The sequence below is a fragment of the Ambystoma mexicanum genome, chromosome 11 (assembly GCF_040938575.1).
Source record: "Ambystoma mexicanum isolate Mex_15411 chromosome 11, UKY_AmexF1_1, whole genome shotgun sequence".
In the NCBI taxonomy this organism is placed as follows: Eukaryota; Metazoa; Chordata; class Amphibia; order Caudata; family Ambystomatidae; genus Ambystoma; species Ambystoma mexicanum.
In genome coordinates, this window is record NC_090934.1 from 1389519779 (window position 1) to 1389537003 (window position 17225).

The window sequence follows — 17225 nt, forward strand, 5'->3', positions numbered from 1 at the left end:
ATCAGTAATAGTTCCTTTTGCCCCAAAAATCACCAAGAGATGCCGGGGGGAGAGGCCACGGTTGTGAAGGACTCAGAGACACTGATTGCCCGGTTTTCGACGCTAATACCGCCATATATGGACTTGTGATGTGGCTGGGTTCGCGTTTCGTTTGGCGAGTGCAGATACTGCCGGCTGTAATAGCGCCAACTGTAATAGCACCGGCTGATTTTACAGTCAGTTTGCACCGGCTCGTGATCCTGCAGAGCAGTATTGGTGGTGCTAATTCCGTTAATGACACTTTTAAGGCTTAGCGCCAGACTTATGATGAGACACTAACTTTAAATGGTATCGGGTAATATTGTCCCCGTATATAATGTTGCCAAACATATAGTCGCTGGGAAACAGCATAGGCGACATGATATATGGGGACAATATATGGGGTAAATGGGAGCAGGATTTATTTATTTTTTAAAAAGGGAATGCAGGGCTGTCCCCCGCGTGTTCCTTCTGATAAGGTCTCCGCAAAAAAACTGCGATATTTTTGCGGGGACATTATCACATGGAACCCTCTAAATTCTCATTGCGGGGTTATGAATATTCATCTCACTTCGAATATTATAGCTTTATTTTGCCATCAGTAGTGTCTAATAACAAATAGTTATTTTTTCTTTCTCTATATATTGCATGTTTTTATACATGTACACATTTGTTATGCCATTTCTTTCATCCAACATCACCTTCTTATTGGATCCGCCTTGAGTTATGCTACACTACCAATGAGTGAGTCAGAGTTTCCAGATCTCTACCCATGGCGAGTGTGTTGTGGAAGCTTGCACATAGGGCATTAAGCCTTTTCTCTGTTGGCCACCATTACCAGACAAGTGAATTTAGGCTTCCTTTGACTAAATCATTCACTCAGAGCAGAACCTCTGAGTTTCAGCAGTAGCTTCTGGCCATATCACTGCAAACGTATATAATGATATTAGTGTTGGCCACGTATCCTTTTCAGAACACAGTTTCGTCCATTAGCAGCATGAAGCTAAACCCATACCAAGAAAAACAAGCATTCAGACAAATGAGAACTGTCCAAGGAGAATGGCTGTATCTAAAGAAGTTTACATAACAAGCTGAATGGGGTCTGGATTCCAATTTGTTGTCAGATAAGGAACATGCTTGGTGGTCTGTAAATAATTTCATCATCTTAGATAGTATAAAAATGTGAGCACGCAAGTCTCTGCATTACTCATAGAATAGTTAATTGCCGGAGCCACACGCAGCTTGGGGTGATAAGGAAGTGGAATGGGCGGACGTAGGCACTTGTATGAGGACATTGCTTGTCTTTTTGCATCCTGCAAGTTGAGATTTTCAACTAGTTGGGAAAGAAATTCGTTTTTAGATAGATCCATATTGTGCCAATACATGGTGCAGGGCATAGACTGTAAACCAAATTGGAGCAAGGTGTGACTAAGGGTAGACAGAAGGTCATCTCTAAAAAGTGATAGGTTATGGTGTTTTCTAAATGCAATGTGGCTAATTCAGAAAGGGCATGATGCCATATATGCCTGGCCGTTAACCTTAGCTCTCAGCTATCTTGTGCTCTTTGCTTACTGCCCCTTTTCACCTTGACCATAAACCTCGAATCAAAACTCCTCTTTTGTAAGCAGACATTTCTCACAATCGATCAAAGTGAGCGCTGGTGCCGGCCTCAGACATTGTGATGTTGCGACTTGTGGGTTGCATCTTAGCCTTCCCTTTCCCTGTGTTAACATGTTTTGTGCTACTAAATTGACACAGAAAGCAAATCTTTAAAAAGAAAACAGGAACTTATCTACTTAACTAAAAGTGACACGCAGGGTTTGAATGAAGCCATAGAATGGCACTGAACATAATAAAAAGGACTATTAAGCCCAACACTGAAATAATGTCATGAAAGATGTACATGAACACCCACAGGAGGATGTCATGTCTTCGGGTAGTTCCTACGGCCATGTCCCGACACCCGGTCCAGTGACCTACCCCTCCCATTCACCTGTCTCCCGGGGCTCACGCAGGCAACCCAGTTTGGCTCGCGCGCTAGCCAAACAAACGCCATACACCCTACAGTCACGATTGCTGCCGTTTCTCCATTGGCAGTTGCCATGGAGATTAGGCCACCGCACGAGCAGTAACACACTCGCTTGTACCGTTGTGGCCCGATCACGTGACCCGAGGAAACGGTCACGTGCCCCGGGTTCGCGGTCACGTGACTCCGTTTAACATCATGTGACCAGGAAGTGGACGATATTTAAGCAGTGCAGTGCCGGTATCCTACGCTTCACAGCTGGTTTACCAGGATAACTCTGTTTGGCTTTCTTACCTTTATTGCTTACCTGGCTTCCTTGGACTTGGCTTTCGTTTTCTGGACTTCTTGTGGATCACGCTTGGATTTGGCTGCATCGGCTTTTCTGCACATCACGGCTCCTGACCCCGGACTGAACTACGGACTTCCTCTGGATCACGTTTTTGTTTTTCCCTTTGGTTCGGACGGCTCTTCCTGGCTTCAGACCTTCTTCTGCAACAGATCTCTTTTGGGCCTCCCTGATTGCACCTCTGCACGGGTAATCTCACTCTCCAGTTGGTGGCTGCCATCTGATTACCTGGGGCCCATCTACAATACACTCTCCAGGTGGAGACTGGCGATGAACATCTAGATCTATCCCGCAGGGTGGGTCCTTTGCCTACGTGAGTCCTGGAACCATCCTCCCGTTCAGGTTCACCATCCCTTTCATCAGATCCCCGGTAAGACTCTGATTGTCTTCGGATTATTGTATGTAGTATCCTGCCTGCTTGGTATCTAACCATTGCCTTTTTTCACAGCTGTCTTGGGGTTCCTAGTACTTCGGTTCCGGCTTCGGATTATCTCCACCTGTGGCCTCAAAGGTTGCACAGGGAGTGATTTAGTGATTCTCCCTGTGCGGCACTTGGGGACGGAGGTCTTCTATATCTTCACGACTCTCAACACAAGACAGAGGACCAACAGGGGGAACTGCAGCAGCAGTGATTTTACATGTGCCAACCAGTGAAAGCATAACAACTAAAGGTCACACGAGAATTGAAAGGACAGCGCAATGAAGTTTAAAATCGAATGATGACAAAATAAATGACCAACCGACGCAGGACAATCACAAGAATAACAATAGAGGAAAGAATAACTACTCTCTAAGAATTCGATCAACGAGTACCAATCAATATCGGTAAATGCAGCACGCAATAATTGCGGTCTGGTAAGAAGAGGTGCAATAATTATGGCACATATAAGTACACTTTTTTAAGACGTTGAGTATTTTAAAAATAGATTGGGTATAGCAAAATAAAATGTAAACAAAATGAGAAACTAAGCAATGTAGCAGCGCTAGTACTATATTAATAAAACATACTGCATAGGTATAAGCCTAAATACAATAAAGAAAAGAAAATCTACATATATGATATATAAAATACCCATTATTGAGTACTGGAATAAACGGCATAATTAAGGAGGGAATCTGATTTTCAAATAATAGACTCCCTTTTAAGATGGCCACTGGGAAATAAATAGAACTGATGAGCGTTAACATGCAAGGTTTTACGTCCGGGGCCGACCGCTCACTATGCAGAGACCAACAAGCTGCATAGGTACAAATGCGACCAGGAAGGAATAGCAGAATTACGTGGGAGGTAAGATACAGCGCGAACAAGGGAAACATTATAATATTCGAATGGAGTTAAACAAAGTGATTCAAAGCATAGACATCTTCCTCTCCCCACTTCTATTCAGATAAGTGATAAGGACGCCAGACTATCACCATATAATATTAAACAATGGAGAAAAAAATGAAAGGCGTCAGAAGTGCTAAGGCAGTGGTCTTCAAACTTTTTTGGCCTGGGCCCCCCCCTGAGCAAAGTTTGGGCATGCCAGGCCCCCCCAAAAGTGCCAGATGGACAGTATGTAGAAATCGCTATGAACCTTTGCGTGCAGTCACTGCACCCTACTCCCAGTACAGACCCTGGGCTCTCCGCACCCTACTCCCACCACTATCCCAGTGCTGCCGCCCATCCTGCTCCCACCACAGTCCCATAACACATCCATACACACATCCATACACATTTAAATAAAAAATAAATCACCATAAAGGTACCTTCTGCAGCGGCCTGCGCGTGGTTGCTAAAATGCCCTGCTCCAGGTTGCTCTGCCCGTATGTGCGAGGAGGCGCAGGAGCACCCTCTCGCACATACATACATGCAGTGCCCCAGCCAGCATTTCCAATAGGCTATGCAAGGCTGGCGAAGCAAAACGCCCCAGCGTTGCAATGCTCAGTGATCATGTGCGGCTGGGGAAATGAACTGCCAAAGGCAAACAGAGTACCAAAAATGCAAAATGCTAGTGTAGGCCAGTACAAATGGGCCACTTTTCTGGCCAATGTGGGCCAGTTTGAGGAGTTACTGCACTATGCAGCTAGTAGTTTTGACCATTGTTGCTGAATAAATATTCTTTAAATATCACCATTTGAACAAAAAACAACCCCTTGGGTACTATTCAAACAGTCTGTGACTAAAAACTGAATATCCATTTGCAACTGTTGGCCATTTTTTCATTGGTGCCTAAGACCGTTTTATGGCCCAGTCTGATCATGTGAGCTGCCCCTTCCCATTTACTCCAATCTAAAAAAAAAAAAAAAAAAAATATGTATAATTTTTTTTTTTACATTTCATGCTGTGCTCTGGTGCCCCCCCCCCACCCCCCTGGGATGCGGCCACGCCCTCCTGGGGTGGCGCGCCCCAATGTTTGAAGACCTCTGTGCTAAGGAATTGCCTGATTTGGGAGACTGCCATAATCCTTAATAAGGGTAAGGAACCTCAGCTAAAATAGAACTATACCTGAACTCGAAATACCAGCTCATAAAGAATGCTTAAACCACCAGACTAGGTAAATATGAGGAGCCCAAAAACGAAAACACATTTAAATGTAGCTCTAAGGGAGGACACTTATTGCACCCTGGAAGTGTGTAATAATAACACGGAATCGGCCAATTAAGACTCTGAAGAAATAAAGAATCCCCACATAACCTCACAAGGTACAGGAATACTTGATATATGTACAAAAGGGGAGTTCGGGTCAAATATCAATCATTAGACCCTAATGAGCTGAAATTGTTGTGTATTTCTTGCAGACACTAGTGAACAAAGAAGGGGAATATTTGAAAGGACAACAAGAGTCCATGTGAAAATTATATAAACAGAACCAAGAAGCGTGAATATAATTAATGCTCCTGAGGAAAGTCTTGCACCAAACAGTATTTAAGACAGAAACATGGCATGTTGAGCTAAAAGGACTTGCAATAAAACAGTGCTGTAAAGAGTAAGCATCTGATACGCTTCCAGTGCCTAGACAGTAATTAGCATTGGCTAATGTCACTGATATGTACGTTTTACATTGAGTCACAAAGGTGAAAAGTCACGCAAAGTGGTGGTTTGTTTATATAAATCAGTTGCTATACATTTTTGTAATATGAGTTATTTTTTAATAAGAAGTTGAATAAATAATGTTAACTATGTGTTAATATGTTTCCCCCCAAAAAAGTGTAAGAAATACATTGTAGTCTGTCACTGTTAGGTGATGATGTGCTACTATGTAAATAAAATAAATAAATAAATACAAATGTGGGCCACCTTGCTGGTGTGACGTCACTAATAGATTGCTGTTACCTTAAGGTCACACAATGGGCAGCTGGAATTGGGCAGCCAGGGTGGTGCGAGCCTTTGAGTCCTACTAGTGTATATGGTTAATCTTAGTTGTATCTGCTTATTATTAGCATAACATATTTTCATAGCACAAACCTAGCTCAGGAGCAATGGAGCACCTTACAGGTCATAGAGCCATACATCGGTAGTCAGAATTGAACAAGTCATTAAGTAAATATTAGTAGGAACTATCACAGCAGAATGTAAAGATGGGGGTAAACACAAGGTAGCAGGAATCTAGGTTATGCCAAGGTGTTGTTGGAAGAGCCAGGCCTTCAGTTCTTTCCTAAACTGAACGAGACTTGAAGCAGACCGGATATCCACTGGGATGGAGTTCCAGTGGACCGGAGTGCAGCATGCAAAACCAGACTTATCGATTTACTACACCCATCTACAGAGTACTTCCGGCTTCCAGGACACTACATAACTCAAATGGAGAACATTATCAAAAGCAGTTATGTACAGTTTGTTATATAGATACTGGAGTCGTTCGTGTAATTTATATATGGCTATTGCAGGAAGTGTTACACGTGTTATAGGTTCCGCTCCACTGGCTTTAGGCATATTTACTTAAATGTTGTCATTCCTTCCATTTTTCCATGGTCCCTCTGGTACTCCTGCTTGGGTTTCAGGCTTTGTGCCGGCTGGATATTTCCATATAAGGGATACTTCTCAACATATTCACTTAAGCGGCACGCTTGTCCTCCTTTGTCAAAAATCTGTGTAGGGTTGTGTGGGCAGTGATGGCGCCTGTGAGAAAAAAAAAACACGAAATCACAAAATTGTCACAGACAAACTTTATTTGATAGTTACATTCTTTTATGCCTTGAAGCATAATCATTTTGGTAATTTTCACAAATAGAACAGATTCTCTATGTGTTGTTGTTTCTAACTTCATGCTCTTGACCATTGTCCCATTATTTTTATGTGGGTATATTGATGATTCTCCATAAAGTACCAACTCTTGAATTTCCTGTTTGACATCCACAAAATGACAGTACAAAGCTTTAGAATATGTTACCAGTGCACACGAACTCATCCTGGCATGCCTAGCTACGCTCACTGATGGGGTTCTAACAGATGCACCCTCAAATAAGAGATTTGATGGTAGGTTCCAACAACTCCACCCTCAAAAAAGGAAATCCATGGTTGACCTGTTCTTCCTGAAGTTGCAATAGCTAAAACTCTTTGGTATGCTGTGCATCTCTTACTTGGATGAATTCTAACCAATTGTAGCAGGGAAACATAGAAACTCACTGTCCGCGTGGTAAGGTCATGGGTGAAGCAATCGCCCCGGACATGGGTCATTTGGGCGCCTAGAGTTTTCTGGTGCCAGATTGGGGGAATAAAGTGCTTTTTGGCGCACTCATCAATTATGTTTCACTATTTTGTGGTTGGCTCTATGGGTGCCTTTGAATGTGAAAGGAAATCCTGGAGGCGACTGCCCCTGGAGCCCATCCCTTACCTCTGTGCGCCGCCTGTGCCACAATGAGTGGTTGTTTTGTTCTGCCATCCCATGTACATGAGTATTACTCTCGAGTGCCTTGAGGTGGACGGAGATGCATAGAGCCGTCATGCACTCTGCACAGTGTCTGCTGCCAAACCTGTATAATCGAAATTCGGATTCTTTTAAGTAATATGCAACGTGGTATTTTATATTGTTTCTGTGGAATGGCCAAGAGATGTCTGCTCTCTCTCGCGCTTTGCTATAAAATCTCCCTCAAGTGACCAAAAAGGCACATGTTGATGATGCAACACACATTTCTCATTCATAAAGCACTTAAGACATTTAGATTCCTCTTGTGTGGCAGGTAAACTCCAGAGGGGCAGGGATATCATTTGGGGGTCACAGCTGTGTCCCCTGTGCTCTCCCTTGCTACCCATGTAAAAAAAACGTTTTTTTTACTGAAGCTTCTGGAGTAGCAGCCCCCCAAACCCCGCAGCCCCTATGGCCGCACAACACCAGATTAAGCTGGGAGAGGGCCAGCATTTCCAGGAGTTTGCCCAAGAAAGAAATGCTGGAGATCAGGCCATAGCTTGCCAGAGAGGTAGGATCGGCAGAGGACTTCTTAAGACGGGGATGTACACGTGGGTGCTTGAGAGGGGAGGGGAAGATTCCAGTGGCAAAAGAGGGATTGCAGAAATCTGCCATGGCTGAAGCAAGGGTGTCAATAAGGTCCTTGATGGTTCTAGGAGAGCAGAGGAGAACCTGCTTTGATGAGACTTTCATAGCTCAGACTTGTCTAGAAACATCATTGGGAGTGAACAGGGGAAAGGAGGAGAAAGGCAAAGGAGAAACGGCCAAAGGGGGGCCTAGAGTGGTAGAGTGAGAGAAAGAGGCAGTAGAGGAAGTGGACAGGATGTCAGATGTTTTAGTGGTGTAATGAGATGCCTAAGCTATGCTAGGAGGGAACAGGCGAGGTAGAGACTGTAGCAGGATTGGCCAGCTCCTTGCAGATTTTGAAAATTTCGGCCGAGTTGTTAGAGGCTGCCGAGACACGGGTTTGGATGTAGGCTCTCTTCTTCGAGAGGGCAGAGAGTAGGCATTGCCTTTGGAGAAGGCGGCTGTTCAGTTTGTCAAGCGCTAGATGCCCTCCACTTCCTCTCAGCCACCCTACACTTGCGCTTAAGGTTGGCGAGATCGGAATCGTACCAAGAGTTGCACTTGGATGCAGGCGTCAAACAGATCCTTATGACAAGGGCAAGGATATCAAGAGGGTTAGATACAGAGAGATGAAGGTTGGAAAGGGCTGTGTCAGAATGTGGGTCAGCCAAAGATGTAGGAGGAGGAGAGAAAGTAGCACCAAAAACCTCCACTGACACACGCTTCATGGGCCGGATGACCGAGAAGGTGGGTTGCAGTTCTGGGGTCGGCTTAACCTGTGGGGAAGAGAGCAAAAGGTGAGAGGAAAGAAGAAAGTGGTCAGTCCAAGAGGGAGGAGCGGTGAGAGAGAGGAGCGGTGAGAGAGATAGAGAGAGATAGAGAGAAGTTGAGAGGGGGCGCAAGAAGAGAGGAGGAGAGGGCAGCCCACTTTGAGAGGAAGAGGGCAACCTTGCCAGGCAGCCTGAAGATGGTGGCCACAGTGAGAGAGAAGCCAGGAGATATAGAGAGGCTGCAGACCAGGCATTCAAAGGAGGAGTAGGCCAGTAGAAATGACAGAAGCAGGGATCCACTCTGGGAAAATCAGGGCTACACCCCCGCCTGGACGGTTGTTTCTGGGTTTGGAGAGGATCTTGTAGCCATCAGGAAGGAGAGTGCCAAAACTTGTGACAGAGCTGGCCATGAGTCAAATCTTGGTGAGACCAAGTACATTCAAATCAAGCTCTTCCAGGAGACGGCAGATGTCCGAGAAGTGTTTGACAGTGGAGCACGAGTTAAGAGTAGCGACATGGAACAGATTTCCACCTTTGCAAGACTTCTGTGGAGGGGTAAAGGCATGAGATACACCCTGCAGAAGTGTTAGAAGTACCCGAGAATGGGCAGAGGAGGGAGGGAGAGATGGTAGGGTAGTCAGAAAGAAGAAGAGAGTCCTCGAGAGGATGGTGGAAGGAGGAGAAAGCAGAGCAGTCAAAGAAGCAGAAGGAGGAGAAGGCAGAATGCCCGGAGAAGTAACATAGGGGGGCACCGAGGTGGTGGCGGAAAGAGGCGGCAGAGCAGCCAGAGAGGGGTAGATAGGAGTAGCAGGAGAAGAAAGGAAGTTGATAAGACGCAGGAAGCGTCCATCAAAAAGGAGGAGGTTGGCCTGAGGGCTCTGGACCAAGGCGGTACCATTTAAGTAGACATTACTAATGGTCTTGGAGGGGTGGAAGGGGGCCAGGAGGGCCTCCCACCGGGTGCAACTATAAATGGGAGAGGAGGAAAAAGGAGAGAGAACAGAGACCATGTGAGGGGGGTCATAGGCCTGGAGAGGGAACGGCAAAGAGGATGTTGGTTAGGGCCTGGAGGAAGTGCTGGTGTAGGTATCAGTGATACGGAGGCCTGGGTTGGAGACTAGGGTGTCCCTTATGAGCTTCTTCCTACCAGAATTAGTGAGAGGGATAGGATAGTCAATAGAAAAGCAGTAAGAGACAATAGGGGAGACAGAGAGCACCATAGAGAGTGCAGGGCATAGAGTAGGGGTGGCGCACAAGCAGATAGGGGGGTCACATGATAGGGGCAAACAGGAGGATTAGACAATGGGGGGGACACACATAAAGATGGGGAGCAGGTGGTACAACAAAGACCAAGAACACTGGAACCCTGTGAGGTCCTAGCGTGAGAACGCAAGTACAGTACAGAAAAAGCTGGTGGTCCTAAGAGCCCTAAAGGGGAAAGAAGAATGCAAGTGATGCAGCACACGTGGAATAACATGTGGCATAACAGTAGTAACCCAACAAAACAAAATCCACAACACTTGTGATCCAGGAAACCGGGAGGAAAAAGGAATGCAGGCAATGCAGTGTAATGACAGTAAACAAAATACAACGAAGCAAAATACACAACGTGGTGGTCAGGAACCTGGAGGAAAAGGAATGCAGGCAATGCAGTGGAATGACAATACAGTAGAGAATACAAATAAAGGAAAGTCCGGGGAATAACCACAATGGAATGACAATACAGTGGTCACAATACGCAAGAGCAGAAGATGCGAGAGAACAGGTAGGGAACAATGTACTGGAGGTGGCTCAGGGAAGTCTGACGAGGAAGGAGAGTAGGGAACCGGGTCTGGGTTGCGAGTGAAGCAGCGATGATAAAGATGCGCAAGGCAGGCGGAGCGGGAGAGGTTGCATGGGGAGCAACGCAGGGAGGGATATGCTAGGCCAGGAGAGTGGGGACAGGGTAATGGGGGAGCAGCATGGAGAAAGATGTGCTTAGTCAGGGGAGCAGGGCCAAGTTGTGTGGGGATGCACGTGGCCAAAGTGTGAGGGAATGCATGTAGCCTAAGTTGCGAGGAAATGTACGCGGCCTAAGGTGCGAGGGAACGTGTGTGGCCTAAGGTGCGAGGGAACGCATGTGGCCTAAGGTGCGAGGGAACGCATGTGGCCTAAGGTGCGAGGGAACACGCGTGGCCTAACGTGTGAGGGAATGTGCGTGGCACACAGGAAGGGGGAGCAGGGCCTATGTTGCAAGAGTGCGAGCAAGGCAAAGGAAGAAGGGTGGACACGCAGGTGAGGGAACGTGGACAAGTTGCAGGGGGAACAACACAAGAGCAAGAGGGAAAAGGGGCGCAAGGTCAGGGGGATGCAAGGAGTGTAGCAGTGCTAATCTCTCTCTCTGCACCTCCTTACCTTGCGGTCACAAAAAGGAGGATGATGTTGTCCATGCTCCCAGTCTACGCCGCTGCCCCAATGCCACCAAACACCTGCGTCGCTCAACACTGCCGCTTTGTACTGCAAAGGCTTTGCCACAGAGGGTCCAAACCTCGGTTCTTAAAGGCTTGTAAGTGTGGACGTAGTGTTGGGTGCTACATGTAGTCGGGCAGAGTCTCCTGGAAACCTGCGTCGCTCAACACAGCGGCCTGTCCTGCGAGGGCCATGATACGTAGTATTACCTTGCTAGACTGATGTTTTGGTGTAGCGGCCTGTGTATTTCTTAATGTAGCATGACCTTTTATTAACTGAGCATCTATGATGAAGCACGGATGGTAAGTGTTGTTATGGGTGTAGACTGGCGTATATTGGAATCAGTTTTAACATGTTCTTTTATTGTGACATGTTACTTTTAATAGCCAAACCAACCAGCGTATTTTCTTACATCAGAGTACAGGCATATATTGGCAGAGCCAGCTTCGTATCTAGTGCCAGTAATGACACTATAAAAAACATCTCAAAGTAAACATGAGTATGATCTTATATGGGAATACTAGCATATGTTGGTGGAGCCAGCATGGAAATGTATGGGCAAAGCAAACATCAAAATATTTGTTATAGTGGCATATATTGAAGGGACCGGCACGGCAATGCATTGAGAAATGCACTTGTGCACTTTTGGTGACTTGCATCTATTATACTTTTTGTTCATGAGTTACCTTACTGCTTACAAAACTGATTGCAAACTGTCTGGCCTTCTACCCAAATTTTCACAGAAGGTGTGCTCTGTAATGCACCACTTTAGCCCATTATTTAAAAAATGTTCTCATGCGAGGGGAAAGAATCCCCCTCAAACCTTTTTTCATTAGTTCAGGCCCCTTCGCTATGCTCGCTATGCATTTGCATATTTGTGGCAAATATTTACACCCTCCAATAAGAAAAATTCACCAGCCACCATTAGTGGCTGGTATATTTTGGGACCTGGCACTGCCCCCTTCTTTCTATGCTAAGTAAAATATTTAAGCTTTGATTAAAAAACATATTTACTTCTTTCACTTGGTGTAGTGCATGCTGCTGCAGCAGTATAATAATCAAGGACAGTGCGCACATGTGGTGGTGTGGGCCGGCCCGGGGTGTGGCATGCCCTGTGCTTTGGTAAAGTGCTTGGGATGGGGGGGCCCATCAGCTCAGCATGGCTTGTGGGCGGGTGCCCAAATTTTGTTCTACGCCACCGAGTGGGCTCTGCTCACCTTGAATGCATTAAAGTGTGATGGGAATGGTTAGGAGGGGACGCAAACCCGACCAGGACCCTTATCTGGTGCAACACTGTTTAAGAAAATAAGTGTTGGACATGAAGTTTCAGAAGTGAGAGAGCCAAGGAGTGTTCCACCCCTCCCCACAAACTCCTTCTTGCAAAGGGCTTTGTGGACGCTTCATTCACGGGTTGACCATTGGGGGGACAGGGTTAATTGAAAAATGCACACATAGAGCTCTGAAAATCATAGATGCATTGAGCCCCAATCTTGAGGGAAGTGCAGCCCCACCCCAAACCTCATCCTGCTAAAATAGATTGAAGAAGAGTCATGTCTCAAAGTTTAGGACATTAAGCTGTTATGTTGGGCTCTGGGTTGTGGGGGACAACATGTGGTTGCCTGTCACATAACAAAGATAAATGCACACAGAGACAGATCACCTCAGCTTAGACCCCCACAATAGGTTTCTTTTATTGTAGTTTTAACTGACTAATAGATACATTTATAAACAGGGAATTTTGTTGATACTAAATCCTGGTCAACAATTTAATTTTCAGGCCTTGCTCGAGAAGCATTTTTCTCCTCGGTAAACAGACAGAGCACGCCTCCCAAGGTCAGTGCTTTTTTGGTTAGTTTAATACATCAATGCCACAGATAACAAGTAATTGTTTGTTCATTGATCTATAGATGTTTCATAGAATAGCTGTAGCATGCATTAAAGATTTCGGTTACCCGGTTACAAGTACTGCATTATGTCTGTTTTACATATAGGCTCCACGTCGCAAATGGAAAATTACATTCCCCAATGCCTCGGATCTTATATCTGGCTGAAATTAGAGTGCCTGGAAGGATGGGTTTTAGACGCATCTGAAAGTAGTGCGCCATCACTTCTCATGATGTCATGTCATAATGTCACTTGGGTGCGGGGGTCAAATGACATCACTTCCTTAGATGTCATCAGACGTCAAGGGCTGTGTGATGTCACTTCCGCTACCCCTGGTATTTTGGTGAAATGACATCCCTGAGAGGGGAGTAGAAAGGTGGGAAACACCAACGATGTCATTCATTCTTCAGGTCAGCGGTCGAAGTGGACGGGAGCAGTCGGGAGCGGTGCTCCTCTACTTCTTCTAATTAAGTTTTACAGTTCCTACACTTTTATTTTAAAAAGAAACCGTTCGGAATGGTTTCGTTTTAAAATAAAAGTGTAGGAAGAAGTTGAAACTTTCACTTTCAGTGCACTGTAGTGAGCGTTCCCCTACACAGCAGGAGCATGTATTTTGGGATTCGTATTGTCTGTAGGAGGGGGCGTGGAGATGGGGTTTGTGGGGAGCGGTGCAAGCCAGTAGGGAACATAGTCCCACTACTTCTTTTCGTACACTTCGACCACTGTTCCAGGTTTGCCAGGTGTATATCATTCCACACCTGCAATCTTAAGCAAGATACTATACACACACGTGTGCATGCTCACATACAGACACAGGTGCACAAACATGTGCGCACACCCCTCCTGAGCATGACAACACCCACACACATACACCCCTCCTGTGGAGTAGAAACAGGAAATGAATTCAAGGATAGGAAAGAGACTGGCACGTTTAAAGAGGAGACCGCAAAAGAGTTGTGAACTGCAGGCAAGCAGCACTCAAGATCACAAGTAGTCAGCGGCATTGAAGGACAGCTCGTCAAGCATGTCAAGAAGCAAGTGCCACGTCACGGGCACTCTAATGATTCCATTTGCAGCAGTGGCCACTGAGATCTGCCCATCCTCACCAGAACCTTACCGCCAATTCGGAGGAAATGAAACCATAGTCAACATCTCCAAAGTCACCAGCAGAAACCACCAAGAACGACACGCTCAGTTTTGCACACCTTGACATTACTTTAAATAGAAGACAAAGTGCTACAAGCAAATACGCAGGAGAATGCGCACCACACAGATGGCAACCCCATTAAGGCAAGGACAAGGAGGGCGGTGGGAGTAAAAACACAAACAACAAAATGTAAAAATTGGTACTACAGGGTTATTACAACATATGCAATGACTCCACCTAAAACCACAGTCCATGTTCTAAATGTAATGTTTAACAACACCGTTATTTTTATAGAAAACACCTAAAAAAAGGAATGTTTAGTGTCTGGCACACGCCAGTCTGTCTGCCTGTCTTTAAACCATCCCCATAGCTACCGTTTGCCCTACTTCACTTCTCCCCGTCTAACCTCTTTCTCCTGCCCCCGCCCCAGATTTCCCCGTCTGCTTCTCACCCCCCACCCCCTCTTTCTTTCCCTCTCTCTGTATCGTCCCAATTTTAAGGCACTCTAAGGTGGCCACTTGGTGGCTTGTTGAGGCCAGGCCACACATCACCATGCTTTTTCCCAAAGGGAATTGGCTTGCAGTCTTTGCGGCACACAAACATTTCCCATTTTGAGACATCAGTGGGGCACATTTTGGCCTGGAAGTAAATGTGTTGGGGATCTTAGTTGCAGTACTTAAACATACTGAAAGTCAGATCAAACCTTTTTTAAATTGTTTTTAATAACTTTCTTTATTGACATTTCATATAAACAACAACTCCAAACTAACATCCAACCGCTCCCCTAACACCCACCCACCCCTTACATGGCACACGGGTAATCGCCACACCTTGAGGCGGACCAAAGCACACAACCAACAAGCTACGAAGTATGTCAATGAAGAGCATTCGCCATACAGCGACAAGACCCAGAAGTCCCTGCAACAGAGAAGAAGGGCCACAATCCAGTGCCTTCTCTCCCCCTCACCCAGTATTTCAATTATCCGGGCCACATAATTATTATAAATGCCACGTGGTGCGTGGGCCATTCAGTCTGGTGGTGATAAACTCGAAAGTTCCTGTGATGAACAAGAGTTTGGCCCCCCTCCACCCGGTTGGTTGAGAAGGTATGACGTATACGCATCCCATATCTTCCTGTCCCCCAGCCCTTCCCTTGCATTACGCCCCATCTCGATTCCATGTTGTTGCAATACAGAAGGTCCTCAGACCATTGAGCAATCGTTGGGGCACTCTTCTTACCCCACCCCATAGCAACCCTGCGCTTGGCCAAAATCAGCTGGAGGCTTATCAGTTTCCGAGTCCCTTTCGGTACCTAAGCAGTATACCCCAGCAAGCCCATTATCGGATCTGGAGCAAACCGTTGACCCGCAATTTCCCCAATCACATCAAACACCACCACCCCCACAAAATTGGTCAAGCAGCGCGCATTCCCATGCCACATGGAGAAATCCTGCAGGTTCATACCCACACCTAATACAGGCCTCAGACCTTTGAGGGAAGTACCGCTGTAATTGAGCCGCAAAGTAATAATATTGATGCAAGAATTTAAAATGGACGAGTTTAAAATTAGTGTTAATCGCCCCCTTTCTAGTCCCCTCGCAACAGTATGACCATATATACTCCGATATCACCCTACCCAGCAACTTTTCCCACTCCTCCCGTGATGACATTGCGGTCGCCGACTTACTCTCCAGAGCTATTGCATACAGTTTCGACAGCATCCTCTGATCCAGGTCCCCCCTATCACCCTGTCCAACAGCTTTGCCACCTGGGGCTGCTCGGGGAAGGTCGGGAAGAGCCACGGCAGCACCACCCGAAGCCTAAAGTACAGAAATACATCCAACGCCGACAGGGCCCCCCTGCCTCTTAACTGATCAATAGAGATAAACATACCATTCGGGAACAAGTCTTTGAATTTGGTGACTCCCACCCACTTCATCAAGGCAACATAACCCGCCTCACTAGTCACAGGGATCCCCGGAATAAATATGACCGGGAGTTCTGGCGAATAAAGTATACTACCCCTAGGTTTGTATTCCAGAAGAGACCAGGCCCTACACGTTAACCCCACCAGGTTCCGGCCCCACCCTGGGCGAACCTGAGCCGTCAGAATAACCTATGTTCAGCCGCCATCCCATACCAATACCTTAGATAACTAGCTTGGGCCACAACCACTCCCTCCTTCCCTGCAGTTCTCTGGCCTGCCTCTCTTGGCCCTCTTTCTGCTCCCACCTGCAAGGCAAAAAACCTTGGGGTCATCTTCGACTCCACACTCTCCTTCTGTCCTCACATCTCTGACGTCTCTAAGAAGTCTCACTGCCATCTGCACCTCCTCAGAGGTATTCTTCCTTTCCTCACCTTCCCCAAGAAGCTCACTGTCTCCAGAGCCCTGGTTCTCTCTATGCTGGACTATTGCAACAGCCTCTATCTAAATCTGCCTGTCTCTACTCTCCGCCCTCTGCAACTTATCCAGAACAGGACTGCAAGACTTGTTCTTGGCCTCAAGCCCAGGGATCGTATCTCTCCAGGACTGAAATCTCTGCACTAGGACTGAAATCTCTGCACTGGCTCCCAGTGGCTGCGAGGATTACATTCAAAACCCTCTGCATTGTCCACAAGGCCTTCTGGGGGCTGGGGCCGAAATACCTTCAACTCCCTCTTCCTAAATATCTTCCTTCCCGAGCTCTTCACTCATCCGCCTCCAACTCCCTCAGGGTCAGTCGCTTCTCCAAGCAAGGTGTTGGTGGTAGATCTCTGTCTTCGGTAGGGGCCTCCCTCTGGAACAGCCTTCCTGCCTCCCTGAAACTTGAGAACCATCTCCGGTTCCGGAAGCACCTCAAAACCTTCCTCTTTGCTTCTGTTTTCTCTCTTCCTCTCCCCTGCTGATTCCTGGCTGAAACTGCACTGGTTACATGGCCACCCTCTCTGCTCATAGGCCCGCCCTGCCAGTTGCTCACCTGCACTGCCTCCCTGGCAACCCTGCACTTGGAGACCGTTTCTGTATCCCTACAATCCCCCTACCTGCACTTATGCCTGCACTTACCTTCCACTTGCCACTAGCTGGCTGTTTATTTATTCTTATCCTTCTATCCCATGAACTGCACTTTCCCCTCTCCCTGCAGCCTCGCAC

General features: G+C 46.6%; 1 protein-coding gene across 1 annotated transcript in view; it reads right to left on the reverse strand.

The window, feature by feature from the left end:
* Window positions 1-17225, reverse strand: part of SAXO2 (stabilizer of axonemal microtubules 2) — a 113984-nt gene that overhangs the window by 20564 nt on the left and 76195 nt on the right. Inside the window, exon 2 of the mRNA XM_069625003.1 lies at window positions 6313-6492. Coding sequence (XP_069481104.1) covers window positions 6313-6492 — 180 coding nt within the window. The remainder of the gene's footprint in view (window positions 1-6312; window positions 6493-17225) is intronic.